The sequence below is a fragment of the Papaver somniferum genome, chromosome 3 (assembly GCF_003573695.1).
Source record: "Papaver somniferum cultivar HN1 chromosome 3, ASM357369v1, whole genome shotgun sequence".
Taxonomy (NCBI): domain Eukaryota; kingdom Viridiplantae; phylum Streptophyta; class Magnoliopsida; order Ranunculales; family Papaveraceae; genus Papaver; species Papaver somniferum.
In genome coordinates, this window is record NC_039360.1 from 17,482,204 (window position 1) to 17,500,448 (window position 18,245).

Below are 18,245 nucleotides of genomic sequence, written 5' to 3' on the forward strand. Positions count from 1 at the left end.
TTTCTTCTCAAATTCTCCTTTACCATGGTGTTTATCAAACAAAAACTAAAAACAAACTGTATTTTATGAATGTTGGTGCCTCGCTTGATGTAAAAATAAGTAATCTCTACTAAGGGTGATCTCAACTCTACTACCAAATATCTTGCAGCATCTAATTCGCCCTCCGACATGGTTAAATCCAACTTTAACGCTCTAGCAACTAAGAAACCCGATTGTGTTCTCTAGTACTTCCAACTTCAGTTATTTCGGTCAGACTCTCTATGTAAACATATCTAGAAGCATGCTAGTGACTCTAAGGTCTCTAAAAGTTGGATGTTTTATGCAAATTTTTGAATTTTTTTTTTAATAAATGCTAAATGGATAAAAACTCTATATGCAAAATACATCCCCAAAGCTAAATCTAACATTGTCCTCAATGTTTCCAAAAAATAAGCAGAATTATAACAACATACCAGGAGAACAGTGGAGAGTAGATTTAAAGGAAAGAGATTACCAGATGAAAAAAGGATGGTGCTAAACCAGAAATGGATGAATGCTTTTAAAGCAAACAACAAGATAACGAACATGAAGACAATAAGTTTGGTTAACACACATGAAAATTAAGCAAAAAGAAATATAAAAAGGAAAAGAGAATGGACTTTTAATCCATAAGTATGTACACAAGTGAACCAGTTTAGTCCACATAAACAGGGTCTTCCAAGTTTATGGTCTCAACTTCTGGTGGAAGATACTCCAGAAATGGTTTCAATCTCTGACCATTGACCTTGAAGATGTTCTTGTTTGATGGATTTTCGATTTCAACAGCTCCATGAGGGAAGACAGTATGTACGAAGAATGGGCCTGACCATCGAGAACGTAATTTTCCTGGAAAAAGGTGCAAACGAGTGTTGTACAATAAAACTTTTTGACCAGGTGTGAAAGTCTTGTGCAAAATGCATTTGTCATGAAACACTTTCATTCTATTTTTGTACATTTTGGCACTATCATATGCATCATTTCTTAATTCTGAGTTGAAGTTTCCTTTGGGTGCCTGCCTTATCAAGATCAAAGTTCAATTTCTTAACAGCCCAATAAGCACGATGTTCTAGCTCTACAGGTAGATGAAATGCTTTACCATATACAATTCTATAAGGGGACATGCCAATAAGAGTTTTGTACGCAGTTCTATAGTCCCACAAAGCATCATTTAAACGTGAAGACCAATCTTTCCTAGTAGGATTAACAGTCTTTTCAAGGATATGCTTAATTTCCCTATCAGAAACTTCTACTTGGCCACTGGTTTGTGGATGGTACGGTGTTGCTACCTTGTGAGTGATTCCACACTTGCACATAAGTGATTCTAAAGGTCTATTGCAAAAATGAGTACCACCACCACTGATTATTGCTCTAGGTGTTCCAAAACGAGAGAAAATATTTTATTTAAGAAAATAAAGAACTACTTTATGATCATTTGTTTTGGATGCAATGCATTCCACCCACTTAGAGACATAATCAACAACAACAAGAATGTATAAATTACCTTCAGAGTTAGGAAAGGGACCCATGAAATCAATACCCCATACATAAAACAATTCAATAATCAAAATAGGTTGTAAGGGCATCATGTTTCTTCGTGAGATACTTCCTAATTTCTGACATCGTTCACAAGCAACACAAAATGCATGACTATCTTTAAACAATGATGGCCAATAGAAACCACTCTGCAAGATCTTTGCAACAGTTTTCTTGGTACTAAAGTGGTTTCCACATGCATGGTCATGACAGAAAGAGATGACATCTCTTTGTTCAGAATTGGGGCACATCTCCTAATGAGTTGGTCAGGGCAATATTTAAATAAGTATGGGTCATCCCAAAATAAGTATTTCACTTCAGCCAAGAATTTACAACGGTCTTGTCTAGACCAATGCAAGGGCATTTTTCCAGTAACAAGATAGTTGACAATATCACCAAACCAAGGCATTTCAGACACAAGCATCAATTGTTCGTCAGGAATGATTCTCTAATAAGCAAAGATTTATCAACAGATTCAACATTCAACCTATACAAGTGATCAGCAACAACATTTTCATACCCTTTCTTATCTCGAATTTCGAGTTTAAACTCTTGTAACAAGAGTATCCAACGAATTAGACGAGCTTTAGCATCTTTTTTAGACAAAAGATATTTCAATGCCTCGTGGTCAGAATATATGATGACTTTAGATCCTATCAAATAAGATTTAAACTTATCCAAAGCAAACACACTAGCAATTCTTTCTCGGTTGTTGAATAATTCAGTTGAGCATCATTAAGTGTTTTACTAGCATAGTAGATCACATAAGGGAGTTTGTCTACTCGCTGACCTAAAACAGCTCCTACAGCATAGTCAGATGCATCACACATAATTTCAAATGGTAAGGTCCAATCAGGTGGTCTGACTATAAGGGAAGATGTGGGAAGAGCTTTCAACTGCTCCCATGCTTCCTTACAAGCATCATCAAAGACAAATGCAATATCTTTTGCAAGAAGACTGCACAAAGGTCTTGAAATTTTACGAAAGTCTTTGATGAATCGCCGGTAAAAACCGGCATGGCCCAAGAATGACCTTATCTCCCTCACAGAGCGAGGTTGAGGCAAGTGTTGAATGAGATCAACTTTAGATTTATCTACTTCAATGCCTTTTTCAGAAATGATATGCCCTAGAACTATGCCTGAGTTAACCATGAAATGACATTTTTCCCAGTTCAAAACCAAATTATTTTATTTACATCGAACCACCACAAGAGTAAGATGATGCAAACATTCATCAAAATAAGACCCAAAGACAGAAAAATCATCCATGAAAATTTCCTACCATGTCAGAGAAGATGCTCATCATGCAACGTTGAAAAGTGGCAGGTGCATTAAACAACCCAAAAGGCATACGAAGATAAGCAAATATTCCATAAGGACAAGTAAATGTGGTCCTTGGTTGGTCTTCGGGTGCTTTGTGAATTTGGTTATAACCCGAATAGCCATCTAAGAAACACTAGTGACTATGTCTTGACAACCTTTCTAGCATTTTGTCAATGAATGAAAGGGGAAAATGGTCTTTCTTTGTTACTGTGTTCAACTTTCTATAATCAATACAAACGCGCCACCCTGTGGTCACACGATTGAGAACAAGCTCATTTATTTCATTTTGAACTACAGTAATGCCAGACTTTTTGGGTACAACTTGAATGGGACTGACCCACTGGCTATCTGGAATTGGGTATATGATACCCGCATCAAGCAGTTTCAAAATCTCACCCTTAACAACATCTCTCATGTTGGGGTTAAGTCTCCTTTGCATTTCCCTAGATGGTTTAGTATTTTCTTCAAGATTTATGTGATGCATGCAAATTGTGGGACTTATACCTTTAAGGTCTTCTAAAAGTTGACTTTCCTGCTCCGTGTCTAAACATGATGCAATAATAACAGGCAAAGTCTCAGAAGAACCTAAGAAAGCATATTTCAAAGTATCGGGCAATGGTTTCAAATCAAGCTTAGGTGGTTCGACAAGAATTGGGGCAGATTCGGGATCAGAGAGTGGAAGTGGTTCCACTGCATTCTGTCATTTAGCAATATCCATGGGTGGTATAGATTCAAGCAAAGAGTGAACCTGACTAATGTAATCAGAATCAAAAAGATCTAAGTCAAAGTTATCTAAACATGCTTGCAAAGGGTCCACAGACAAGATGGCAGGCAATGAGTCTTGGATCAAACTCTCAATCATGTTAATCTCATGCAAATCACTATCATCACAATCCATAGGTTGTTGACTAATGTTAAAAAATTTTAATTCCACGGTCATGTTACCAAAGGACAAATTCAACACTCCATTACGACAATTTATGATAGCATTGGACGTCCCAAAATGACAGGAATATGATCATCAGGATATTCCATAGGTTGAGTATCTAACACAATGAAGTCCACAGTAAAATAAATATTTTCAACCTTGATCAACACATCTTCAAGAATACCACGAGGGACTTTCACAAATCTGTCCGCTAACTGTAGCGTAACAGGAGTGGGTTTCAGCTCCCAAAGACCTAATTGCACATACACAGAGTATGGCAAAAGGTTTTTGCACCTAAGTCTAACAAAGCTCTATCGATTGTATGTTTACCTATAGTGCATGTGATAGTTGGACTACCTGGGTCTTTAAAATTAGGTGGGGTCTTGTTTTGGATAACTGAACTTACCTGTTCAGTGAGAAAGGCACGCTTATGCACATGAAGTTTCCGCTTTTGTGTGCCCAGATCTTTCAAGAATTTAGCATATGCAGGTATTTGTTTGATTGCTTCAAGAAAAGGGATGTTTATATTGACTCTTGTAAACATTTCTAACATCCCATTGTATTGGGTACCTTTATTCTGCTGCACCAATCTTTGGGGAAATGGGGCGACAGGTGCATGAGACGGTGCAGGGACATTAATATCAATGTAATTCTTAGAGTCACTATCATGCTCAGATTCCTTCTCCACAACTTGTGTTTTCTGTGGAGTTGTATGCACCGGTGAGTCTGATTTAGACTCGACTGACTGTGGTGCACCTATATTGTCATCAACAAGCTTACCACTATGAAGAGTGGTTACAACATTGACATGATCTCGTGGAGTATCATTACAAGTTGAGGTGCTTGCCTGAAATGCACTTTTCTGAATTTGTTGAGGTTGACTAGGGAGTTTTCATTTTTCTCTCTCGTTTAGTGCATCACACATTCGACCAATTTTTAGTTATAAACTCGCAATCCTCTGGTCATTTAACTTCTGATATTGCAAATGTTTTGATTCATTTGGTTTATACCATTATCAAAGATAGGCCTTTTCTCTATAGGGTACTGTGTGTGTGTTTGTACTTGGGGGTTTCTAGGATATGAATATCCTCGGTTATTACTTGTTGTACCCCCTTGTACGGGCACTTTAGACCATGAGAAATTAGGGTGATTCCTCCACCCTGGGTTGTAGGTATGAGAATAAGGATTGTTCTCTTGCTTATGATATAAAGCATTGGCTTGTTCAAATCTAGATTCTTGAAATGCTTGTAGGTCTGGACAATTATCCAATAGGTGGTCTGAACAATGGCATGCGACACAAGCGACCATTTCAAATTGGTCACGGAGAGTAGGGATAGCAGTTTTCACACTCTTCAGCTCTAGCGCTATGCTTCTACTTTCTTATCCAAGGATGCAACATTTGCTTTTATTTTCTTTAAATCGGACTCGATCCTATGGACATTAGCTACAAGAGTGTTCTTTTTGGGTTCACAGATGGACTCTCATTGCTGAGTTTTCTCAGCGACTTCAAATAAGAAAGACCAAGCCGCATTAGCACTTTGTCTATAAATAAACCATTGCACATTGACTCAACTGTAGTTCGAGTACTGACATCCAAGCCTTCATACAAAATTTGCACAAGTCTCCATTTTTCAAAACCATGATGAGGACATTGGACCAATAATTCATTAAATCTCTCCAGTAATTGATCCAACTAAACTCAGATGAATTGTTACGCAACAGTCGCCCTATTTATACACCAATTTCTTCTCAAATACTAGAATTGATAAATTAGAGAACAACCACTCATTGAAATCGTGTTTTTCGACAAACTCCCTCTGCAATTCTGCTATACAGTTCCTGATTTGATGTTTGCTTTATTCATTGAAGATAACTCTTGCTTTGTCTCTCTCAATCATAGCTTCTAGGGTTACTGTTTTAGGGGGGAAAGCTATGATAGATATAGAAAGAGACTAGGCGGTTGATTGATGGCTCTTGAACAGAGATTTGTCGGGGATGGAATGGATTAATGGAGAGATTGATGAACTGATGGTTTTGCAGGGTATGGAGAAATGAAGAAAACGAAATGAAGGTGCGTTCGGTTTCTGTTCGTCTAAGGGAAGAGATGTAGGAGCTAGGGTGTTGGGCGGATGTAGCAAATCTGATTAACCGGGTTTGGATATGGGTTATGGTTCTTTCATTTTCTCAGGCCCAATGCTTCTTCAAAGCTGATATTCCAATCCCACACCTAGTTTTGGGTCTTGCAAACAAGATTCTTCACTCGTGGATAAGGCGCAGAAGATATTCTTCACTTGCTGACAATGTGCATAAATTATTCTTTACGGAAGATGTTCTTTACTGCTTTCCAGCGGGAGCCTTTGTTTGTTGTCTCTCTTCCGTTTTCACCATTTCTCTGCTCTTTGGGTTCGTAATTCATCCAAGCTTTATTTAGTACCTAAAAACACAAAATTAATTAGTATAAATATTTATTCTTGAAAACAATGAAAACACAGAATTTGGGATAATATATGATTTTAAAGCACAAAATATGAGTTAAATGCTAATAGAAAGGTATAGAAATATGCAATATTTAGCACTCATCATCGAGCTCTAGTGAAGCAAGTGCTCGTGAACAAAATCACAAGACCAACCTGGAGTTTATCGTAGCATTCTTCCAGGAAAGCTTGGTCAAGGAAGAGTTTTGGTTCGCCTGCCTGGGGACTCTAGCATATGTTCAAGATCACTTGCTAGAGTATTATATAGTTTTCCATAAATACATATTCTGTCAGAATGTGAAGCAAAAAAACGAGAAATAATGAATCAATAGTAGGGATGTATACCTGACCAGAAGATTTGCGTTTTACAGCTGAGATAACAAAATTTGCGGGTTTCATTGAACTCTGGAAAGAATGGGCGGAATCACCGTTACTATCAACATCACTAAAAGTTATAACGTTGAGCGTGTTTGAAGACATGATGGAAGTTCTATTCAAAATAAGGGATAATGTGAATGTCTGCTTTTCTATAAAAGAAGAAAACGAAATTGATAGATGCATGCCACGACCAAAGATATGGAATTCTAATGGAAATAGAATTCGTGAAAGATGTGGACCGGTTTTCATATGTTTTCACACGTCAAAATACTTATGCTTTTGATTAAAACCAAAAGGGGAAGCCTTGACGCAAAAGGAAAAGGAGTTAGAACTAAAAGAGGAAATTTGAGGAATTTGGGTCAAATAAGGAAACCAAAGTCTTTTCTCCTTCCAAAACTCCTCCAAGTCTCCAAGACCTTTTTATGCATGAGGATGCTCTCCTAGGACAGTGGGACGCGATTTATTCTCTCAGAATTTTTTCAGAGGGATCAAAGTCGAAGAGAATTATGGTTTTGACGAAAATAATCCTAATTTCAAGAATTTGGTGAAAAAAGGGATTTATTCTAAAAGAGAAGGGACCGAGTCTCTCCCACTCTCTTGGAAGGTTATCTAATCTTATTTCAATCTCTTATCTAGTCTTATTTCAATCTCTTTTGGACGAGCTTATAAAGGATTTTGACCAAAATACCCTTATATTGCAATTTTGAGTGTTTTCAAATAAGAAAGCTTAATACAACAAGAGACCGACCAATCTCCCATATAATCATTTCAAAGGCCTCATACACATGAATATTGAGTTCTATAAGTATTCGAAGAAGAATGGAATTGAAACGGAATCCAGGAAGGCATAATTTCAGAGAAAATAAAGGAATCTGGCTTGAAACAGGGAATTCTGATTCATGATTTCCGAAACCAGGACCACAGACGCGCCAATCCCTCTTTCAAGACGTGACTATGCTTAAGGAGGCTCCATGTTTCTCTCGTGTCAAAGAAAAATCAGGGTCATATTGGTATTTGACGAAAATACCGTTGGTTTCAAAGATAGGCATTTTCTCTTGGAAAATGGGTGTCTGATTAGTATAAGGGATTGAACGAGCTCCCTTCATACAAGGTGCTGACCCCACAATATATATATATATGCACGCCTACCAAGCCTCTTTAAGCATCTCCAAAGTGTCTAAAGGAGTGAAAGTCGGACAAAACAAGAAATTAGGATTTAAGTGGAGTACAAGCCTGAATTCAAAATTTGCATGGATAGGGATTCTGAAACATCAAAAAGTAAGTGCATGTATTTTCTCATGGCTCTTTACCAACATCAAGGCCATCCAGGAAACCGTTCAGAAACTCTCTCTTCCCCACATACCGGCATGTACAAACTCGGAAGCTCAAGGATGCACGGAGAGAGAAAATTAGGGTTTTGTTCAGGTAAACCCTAATTAACAATTCCATTTGATCAAGACGTGAGTTTTGTCTCATCAAGACTCCATTATCATGCTCTTAACGCCTCCCAGCACAGAATCCCAGGAGGTTTCAAAGTCCAGAGTCGGTTCCAAAATCAAAATCATAATAATAGAAGGCTAAATCATCGGACTCCGCAAGTCTCAAAGAACGAGTAGATTTTAATTTTGCAATTGAACGATTCATAACCATCTATATACTCATCATAGAAAAATCAAGGTTCTACTCTGAGTAGGGGACTTAATGTAGATGGTGAAATTCGCATAAAGGATAAAAGTGTCATTTCAATACCATAGACAAAATTTTACTCTCACAAGAGATTAAGCCATTGGACCTCAAGGCATTCTTAGCCACGACTTCTAGTATACGTCCCCACGAGACACTTCTGGTCGTGATGCCATGACTCGTGGTGCACATCCTCAACGAGATATTGCTGGTCGGTAGGTTCTGTAGAGCGTAAAACGTCCCCGACAGACTTATGAACCAAGACGTAGCTGATTATGATGCCATGATTCCTAGTATACATCCTCGATGAGATGTTTCTCGTCATGTAGGCTCTATAGATGCGTAAATATGTCCCTGACGGACTTATGACCCAGAGCAGAGATATGCATATCTCCTGTAAGCACGACTCACCCTATTTGAGATCGAGGACTGATTCCTAGTACATCATCGCGAGATACAATGGTCATATCTACTCTAGGCTCTGACTTGAATTACTGAGGCTTCCGAATAACTCCTAGGACATCCCCACGAGATACGCTGGTTATTCTGCCTCCGGGACCTTTCGACAGACTCCTAGAACATCCCTTCGAGATATAATGGACTTGTTGGCTCATCATACGGACACACAGTTGATTCCTAGCACATCTCTGTAAGATACGCTGGTCAAAGACAAGTGAGTCAACCTACTACCAATTAACTTCGGACTGGACTGTAGTTGAACCCTAATCAATCTCACACTGATTTAAGGTACAGTTGCGCTCCTTACGTCTCTGATCCCAGCAGGATATTACGCACTTGATTCCCTTAGCTGATCTCACCCACAACTAAGAGTTGATACGACCCAAAGTCGAAGACTTGATAGACAAATCTGTCTCACACAGAAAAGTATATAGGATTGAATAAATTTGTCTCCCACATAAATACCCAAGAGTTTTTGTTCGGTCTTTCGATAAATCAAGGTGAACAGGAACCAATTGATAAACCGAATTTATGTTCCCGAAAAAAAGCCTAGTATTATCAATCACCTCACAATAAACTTAATCGACTAGCGAAACAAGTTATTGTGGAATCAAAAATGATGAGACGAAGTTTGTTTGTGATTACTTTTCTATCTTGCCTATCTGAGATATAAAATCTCGAGCCAATTATTTCAATTGCACCCCAACATGATAGAAACAGCAAGATCAGATCACGCAACTACAAAGATAATAATTGGGTCTGGCTTCACAATCCCCATGAAGTCTTCAAGTCGTTAACCTACAGGGTCTCGAGAAGAAACCTAAGGTTAAAGGAGAATCGACTCTAGTTAAGCAACTAGTAACATACAGGAGGTGTGGAGATTAGGTTTCCCAGTTGCTAGAGTTCTCCTTTATATAGTTTTCAAATCAGGGTTTGCAATCCAAGTTACCTTGGAAACAAAGCATTCAATATTCACCGCTAGATGAAAAACCTGATTCAACCAAGCTAATATCTTTCAACAGTTAGATCGAACTTAGCTTGTTACACACAAATGAAATGTACCCTCATTCAGGTTTATGTAGCCGTATACCTAAATGTGTACACCATGTTGGTTCATAAATAGTTAACCGAGGTTAGCTATATGATTACTCTCATATCAACCTTATTCATCTTAACCATAACTAGTTCAAATGACTCAAATGAAACTAGTTAAAAAGTTGTTCAATTGTTTAGAAAACATAATTGAAATCAAATCGGTATGATTCACTTGAATCAATCATGAATATTATAGCCACGGATCGCAAAGATTGCATTCCTTATGATTTAAATGTTTAAGTTCATGGACTTGACCGATTTGACAAAGTAATCATCTTAAGTATGCGTACAGGTATGCGTACTTAAGCAACCGGTTTTTGAGTTTGTAAAGTTTCCAAACTCAGCAGAAATTTTCGGTTCAAAAACTTCCGCCAGTATGCATACGAGTACGTGAAAAGGCGAGGGTATCCAAATATACCTCAAGCTAAAAATTTTACGTCCTATAAGTCCTTTCCCCCGAAAGTGATTGTCTATGGATACGAGATCGAGACAATACAACTAATCGGTTCACACTTTGTGTGATCGTTTATGGATACTAAATTGAGACAATACAATGACAAAGTGTGTTACTTGATAAAAAGGTTCAGACTTAACCAAACACAATAGGATTCACTTATCAAGTAATAGGAGATTAACGTTTGTGTAATTTACTTTAATTATAATAAAACAATTATAATGCGGAAAATTAAAGTAAATGACACAACAAGATTTTGTTAAAGAGGAAACCACAAATGCCGAAAAACCCCGGAACCTTGTCCAGAAATGAATACTCTCAGGATTAAGCCGCTACACAAAATACACTTACTTCGTATAGTTGAGACCAAACACCTAACTCTATAGTATACCTAGTTCCGTCTGTATTCCCACGCCTCCGACTTGTGAATAAGTCACGTACTTGAAACAATCCCTTGGGTTCGTATTCCAAACAGTAAAGGAACAAGAAATCTGTTTGGTATCAACTCTCTTCAACCAAGTGATATGAGTCAAACAAAGGCTCTTCCGTTTATCTCAACATAAACTCCTTTGTCAGGTCTAGATCTATCTTATGTTTTAATCACCCGAAGGTAATCAATTAAGATTAAGCCAACAACACCTTTAATCCCAAAGGAACCGTGTTGATGACGATCTACTTCAATCAATCAATCTAATCTACCACAAGGATAAACCGATTATTAATTGGATCCTCTTTTCCCAAACAAGTATTGTGAACACCAAAGATTATAAAACCCAATTCAGATCTTCAATATCTTCTTTGTCTTCAAATCTTCTTTAATCTTCAATAAACACATGCACACAATCACTTGAATCTCTTGTGATCAATCATGCACAGAACGGAGTCTGTTAACAATGAATTATCACAAGATCTTCTTTAGAACTAACAACAGTCTAAAGATCCCGGTCGAAACTCTGAACTAGTTTGAGTGAATCTTATATCAGAAGAGAAGATTCTCAAGAATAAATAAACTAGGTGCAATCATATTTCAACCTCCGTTAGTCAATCAAATCAATCGAAAACAAAGATAAACCGCAATTATCTAGTTTCCCACCAACGGGTCGCGCTAGAGCTTCTCAATCCCAAAGAAGACTTTAAAACGAGCGGCCGTAAGAGATTTCACCTAATTAGATTACTCTCCTCTCCGATAGGAGGCTACACCAGTAACAATGACAAAAGAGGAAGTCAAATTGTTACGAAGAATTAGTTTGCTAGAAGGGAAAACTACGTGTATTTATAGACAAGGAAGTTTGGACACCAAGAAATTTCCAAAATCGAAAATATTCTCAAGATACTCATAAATGCAAAGATTCGATTTTCATAATTCCTGAGTGTTAGAGCATAGCTCGGTCAACCTCCCATAGCGTTGCTATATCAAGCATGTTTGTCAATGTTAGTGATCAAAACTATAAGTCTTGATTTCTATCCTATTTAGCTAAGTCTCGGACTAGGATAGGAAAGTGTAGTAAAGCTCAAGGACTTCATGGCGATTCAACGAAAATGACGAAGATCTACACCAAGGAACCGTGGAACTTCATCAACAAAAAGGCATGTGAAGACTTGAACTTATCTATCACTCGAAATTCTATCTATTCTATCTCCTACTTCTTGAGACGCAAGTCGTATGCTAAATATATAGACTAGATCAAACACACTTGTTATTTCGAGCTGAGTATTCAACACTTATCTAGTTCTCGAAATACATATGTTGGTAAAGCTTATCGCTTTGATCACGTTTATCTTCATCTTTCAATCACTAAGTTGAGAATTGCTCTGACGTGAAGACGATCTGTGAATAACGGTTGGGATAGAGTCCTCTGAGAAAGTCTCGATGATTGGAATGAGAGTTTGGATAACATAACCGTGTATTACTTTATCCGAAGTTCTTGAACTTTGTTGAGCAAGTGAAATTCGGAGGATTGTGGAACTGGCTTGCCAAGTCCGCGAACCCGGTTTGCGAACTCAGTCCGCGAACTGTCGAGAGTTCTCGACCGAAAATATCTGTTGTATTTTCCAAAGACTCGTTTGCTGCTTTAGTCCGCGAACTGGCAGAAGTTCTCGGCCGAGAATTTTTGCTGAGTTTGGAAAACTCAACTGATAGACCTTAAGTCCGCGAACTTATTTGTGAACTTGAGAGGTTGTGATCCAAAGATGTGCTCTGAACATAAACAATAAATTACTAAGGAATTCTTAATGCAAACCGTGGCTATAATATTTATTGAGCCAGTTCAATCGAATCGATAACATTTTATTTCAATTGTGTCTTGTGTAGTTACATAAGATCTCATAGAAATTGAATGACTCTCTAACTAGTTTGTTAAAGTCATGTGAACTAGTTATGATGGATGAGGAACCAGGTCAATATGAGAAGCTCATATGGTGCCTTTTGGTTACTGTATTGAACTGATACTAGTGTACACGTTTGGGCCAGTTCTCACGAACTTGGAAAACGTTCACGAGTGTGTTTGACGAGCTTTGTCTTTTGATCTAACGGTTGAGAGATATTTGCTTGAATCTAAATCAGGTTTCATCTAACGGTGAATAAGTATTGCTTAGTAACTAAGGCAAAACCCTGATTTGAAAGGCTATATAAAGGAGACTTCTAGCTAGAGAAAAACTTAATCCCCACACACCTTTCTTTTGTGATACTAGTCGATCTCCATTAACCCTTGAGTTTCTTATTCAAATTCGGGTTAACGACTTAAAGACTTCATTGGGATTGTGAAGCCAGACCGATACTACTTTTATCGTAGTTGTGGGATCTGATCTTACGTTTCTATTGTTAGGAGTACAAACGTTTTTGTTTGGCTCGAGAACTTGTTTCTCCGATAGGTAAGATAAAGAAGTCACGAACATCTTCGTCTCACTGTTCGTGATTCCTCGATATTCTTCTTGTGTATTCAGGAATTGAGTATTGAGAGTTGATTGATTTATCTAGGCTGTTCTTCGGGAATATAAGACCGGATTTATCAATTGGTTCCTGTGCTACCTTGATTTCATATCAAAAAACAGAACAAACCTAGGGTTTATCTGTGGGAGACAGATTTATCCTTTGATAGACTTTTCTGTGTGAGACAGATTTGTTTATTATCAAGCCTGCGATTTTGTGTCGTAGCAACTTTTTTTTATGGGTCGGATCAGCAAAGGGAATCAAGTATGTAGTATCCTGCTGGGATCAGAGGCGTAGGGGTGCAACTGTACCTTGTATCAGTGGGAGAGTGATAGGGGTTCAACTATAGTCCAGTGCGAAGTTAATTGGTAGTAGGCTAGTGTCTGTAGAGGCTTAATACAGTGTGTATCTAATCTGGACTAGGTACCGGGGTTTTTCTGCATTTGCGGTTTCCTCGTTGACAAAATTTCTGGTGTCTGTGTTATTTCTTTTCCGCATTATATTTTATATAATTGAAATAATACAGGTTTTGCGTTAAAGCTTAATCAATTAGAGATCCAATCTTGTGATTGTTGATTTCATTGATTAACACTTGGATATTGGTTTTTGATACCGTCCAAGTTATTCCTTGTGTTTGATTATAAAGACTCGCCATTGTTTTAGATTGAGTATTAATCAAAACAAGTGAGAGATATTAACTCTTTGAGATGCTTTATTCTAGATTGAGTCTGACTGTCTAGTTGATTCTCTAGCAAAGTATTTCAGAGTTAGTCCTTACAGATTGCTAATCGAAATATTGGGTGGTGTTGTTAGACCCCCGTTTTTTCAATTGGTATCAGAGCAGGCAAACACGTTTAAGACCTCATCAGTCTGTGTTTGTAGCGATCTGACTCTATTGACAGTAGTGCTATCTCTATAAATGCGCTACCAGATCCAGGGATCTCTGAATTATCTTCCATGAATGATTTGATTAAATCTGTAGAAGAAATTCTGTCTAAACCTCCACCAGGTTTAAAATCCCTTGAAGTGTTTTCAGGGATTGAAAAAAAACTAGAAAGCTTACCTTTTGATGTTGAGTTATATCTCCAGAAAGAACAAGAATCTCTTGATAGGCTAAATCTAGTAATGATGAATAATGTTCATGTTGAGGTTGATATTGATTTACTAATCAGTCAGAGCCATGCTCCTCCTCTTTGTAATCCAATTGGTTGTAACATACTGAATGAATTACAAGAAGGGTTTAAATCTCAGTCAACTGATTGCATCATCTCTAAGCATGAATTAAGTCATTTTTCAGTTCCTGATACATCTCACCCAGATAATAGTATTGTCCCTTCTTATGAGGAAATCAGGATGTCTCTTTTTATCAAAAGAGTTCCCCTATGCGATACTGAAAATTATCTGCAGAAACTGTTTCTTATAAGGTGTAAAATAAGAAATAAGAAACACAAATTTTCTTGTGCTCTCTGTATGTTCTTTGAAAAACTTATAAGAAAAGTTCCTTGGGTTTCTCTTAATACTGTACGATGTAAGAGTAGTTGGAAAGAAACTCTTTCTTGGTGCCATGGTGAGTAAGACATCGTTCACCTCAACACATCTTGATTGTGTTGGAAGTGCATACTCACCAAGAAATGCCATGCTTTGTATACGGTGACGGAAGCACAAGAACTGGGGCGCACAGATTATGTTCGATAAGGCTGTAGAATTCAATTGGATTCTTACAAAAAGGTATGTCTATAAACTTGAGAAATATTTATGTTTTCAATTGCTTAAAGTACTTATAATGATTTTATTTGTACCTTGCGTATCGTTCATTTTTACCTAACTTGATCCGTGTTTAAGGTTCTCAAATGTTTAGGTTTGAAAATAGTTGTTCGGGATGTTTGGACTTCATGGTACACATTCCAGGGATGCATAGCATCATTTAAAACCAAAATTCAGGGGTTTAAGTTCGCAAACCCAGTCTGCAAACTTCTCCAGGATACGAAAATTCGTTTGCAAACTCGTATGCATACTTGACGTCGATACTCGTTAAACTGTTTTGGCCGTAACTTCTTCGTATGAACTCGTATTGACCTCATTATTTTTGAAATCTGTTCCTCTTTGAATTCTCTTAAAAATGAAGATGAGAAACCTTGAATTTGGATGAGTTAAGATTGGTATTTGTCTTGTATCTTGTTTTTGAGTATTTTGCTCGGTTTCGTTGCACTTGTTCCACTTGGATTCTTGGAGTACTACTCTTCCTAGATAATTTGTAGATTTTACAAGAATGTAGTTGGTGAATCAAAAAGAAGGAATTTCAAGAGTGGAAAGTAGTACGCGGTGCTATGGAATTCTTGAATGTTCACAATCATCCGATGTGAACTATGGTGCATGGTCGCCATTAACTTTGTATGTTCTTCTTTATTAAGAAAATATTTTTATATGCCTCTGGTAGCTATTCTTAGTATAAATCCGGGCGAAAAAGATTGATTCTACCCTCTAAGGACAAATCATCTTGTATGTGCATTACGAGTTTGTCTTGATGCCTAGTAAATCTTCGGATGAGAATTTATTTCTTGTTTTGTTTAGAAGAATAACTAGTGCTTTGCATAGCAAAGATTGTGATTACACATAGCTATCTTTTGCTTCATTCTCTTTTTTATTTTTTAGGTTTATTGATTTTAAATTCTAAAAATATTTTGAGGATGATTATTATTGCAATATTTTATTTGGTTTCTTATATTGTAATATTGTTTATGGGATATGTATTGTTTACGATCGTGAACTTGAAGGTCCCATTTGTTGTCAAAAGTAAAGTCGTTTATGTTCTATACTCGTATTGGATTCAAGGACGAATCGACTTTTGAGAATTTACAAATGCTAAGCCTATGCAGTCATGTATTTGATGGAAAATAGGATGTTCGTTTGTTTGGCAAGGATAAAGTCTATTATGTCACTTTGTGATGCAAAGATATAATTGATACTTGTATGTATATCCACGGTTTTGGTCTTTATTGATCCATTGTTTGTAAACCGTGAAGGCTCCATTGTGTGTCTTATGTCGAGTACCTTACAACTAAGTCGATTATGTTGGCTTTGTTGGTTATTCCGTAAGATGTTATATGTTGAGCATTAAGAACTAAATTAATCATCCTTGGTTATTTAGTTTTGTACTCCATAAGTCTTCTTTTCTCTTACTTATGTTGAGTACATGTACGGTTAGGTGTGTCAACCTTTTGATACCTTAATCGGAGTTCCATATTCTCTTATGTTGAGCCCATTTGAACTAAGTTAATCAACTTGTTTGGTTATTTAGTTATTTGCTCCGAAAGTATTCTTTTGTCGAGCAAATCATTTAATAATTAAATTGATTACCTCGGAAATTAGTTTGGTTGTTAAGTTCTTGGTATTCCGATTAGATTAACTATAGGTTCTCTTGTAGTTAATCCAGTTGAGTTTTCATATATTCCACAAGTTCTTGTGTTGAGTACATGAACGGCTATACTAATCATGTTCTATTGGTTATTGTAGTCATTTATTCCATAAGGTTTCTCTTGTGTCGAGTATACGTATATTCCATGAGGTTTTCCTTATGTTGAGTAGATGATCGTATATTCCATAAGAATCTCCTTATGTCGTGTATCTTTTAATATTCCGTAAGGTTCTCCTTATGTTGAGTATTTGAACGGTTAAGTTAGTCACCTCCATATGGTTAACTTGGTCGTAGCTCCGTAAGTTTACTTATGTTGAGCACTTTTACAATTAAATTGATCACTTTTGTGGTTTTGATTTAGTTGTGTTATCCAATTGATTTAATCATGGGGTTACTTGTGATTAATTTGGTTGAAGATTGGATATAAGAAATCATTTGCGTGGTTTTTGGTGTCCAATTAAATCCTTATTTTCTTTTGAAATTAAGGTCGCTCATGTTGTTCTCTTGGGAATGACATCAAATGGGGGAGAGTTCTTTTGAACTTGTGCTTAATGGTAATATCTTGCGGGGAGTGTGGCTGTGGAATTTTGAGGGGTTATCTTGTATCTTTAAACTCCTTGATGAATGCATTTAGCTTCGGCTTTATGATTGCATCTAATTTTAAGATGGTATGTATCTTTCCTTTGGTTTTGAAAAGACTGTCGTGGAGATTTCATTATGAACCCTTGCAGTTCTTGTACCTTTGCCAATTTTATTGACAAAAAGGGGGAGAAATATTGTAGTTCACACTACATATACATATGGTTTTCGGATCATTGTGTAAGGGGGAGTGGTTTCCATGATTGAGATAGAGTATTAACTAAGAGGGAGTAATACATATCACCGTAGTATTATTATCAAAGTTGTGATGCAATTGGACTTTGATGTTCATAATAATACTATGACACTGTATAATGATGATTGAGAATATCGAGTTCTCTCATTGTTGTAGCTATGGATCTTCAACAACGGTGATGCTAAACTTACAACCTTTGGAATCATTTGGAGTAATTGAAAGGACGAAGTTTCAGGGAACGTTGAAGATTGGATTATGGAATATGAGCCACTAAAGTTTATCTTTTTTGTATTCCATAAGTATTGGTAGTTTTGTAACTAAAATTGACAAAGGAGGAGATTGTTAGAGCATAGCTCGGTCAACCTCGCATGCGTTGCTATATCAAGCATGTTTGTCAATGTTAGTGATAAAAACTATAAGTCTTGATTTCTAGCCTATTTAGCTAAGTCTCGGACTAGGATAGGAAAGTGTAGTAAAGCTCAAGGACTTCATGGAGATTCAACGACAACGCCGAAGATCTACACCGAGGAACCGTGGAAATTCATCAGCAAAAAGGTATGTGAAGACTTGAACTTATCTATCACTCGAAAGTCTATCTATTCTATCTCCTACTTCTTGAGACGCAAGTCGTATGCTAAATATATAGACTAGACCAAACACACTTGTTATTTCGAGCTGAGTATTCAACGCTTATCTAGTTCTCGAAATACATATGTTGGTAA

General features: G+C 37.0%; 1 protein-coding gene across 1 annotated transcript; it reads right to left on the reverse strand.

Annotated features, from left to right (window-relative positions):
- Positions 1 to 673: 673 nt before the first annotated feature.
- On the reverse strand, positions 674 to 1,331 carry LOC113359066. Its single transcript, XM_026602759.1, has 2 exons — positions 1,031 to 1,331; positions 674 to 864 (listed from the first exon to the last, which is right to left on the reverse strand). The coding sequence occupies exons 1-2, from the start codon at positions 1,329 to 1,331 to the stop codon at positions 674 to 676; spliced, it is 492 nt and encodes a 163-aa protein (XP_026458544.1).
- Between the last annotated feature and the right edge of the window lie 16,914 nt (positions 1,332 to 18,245).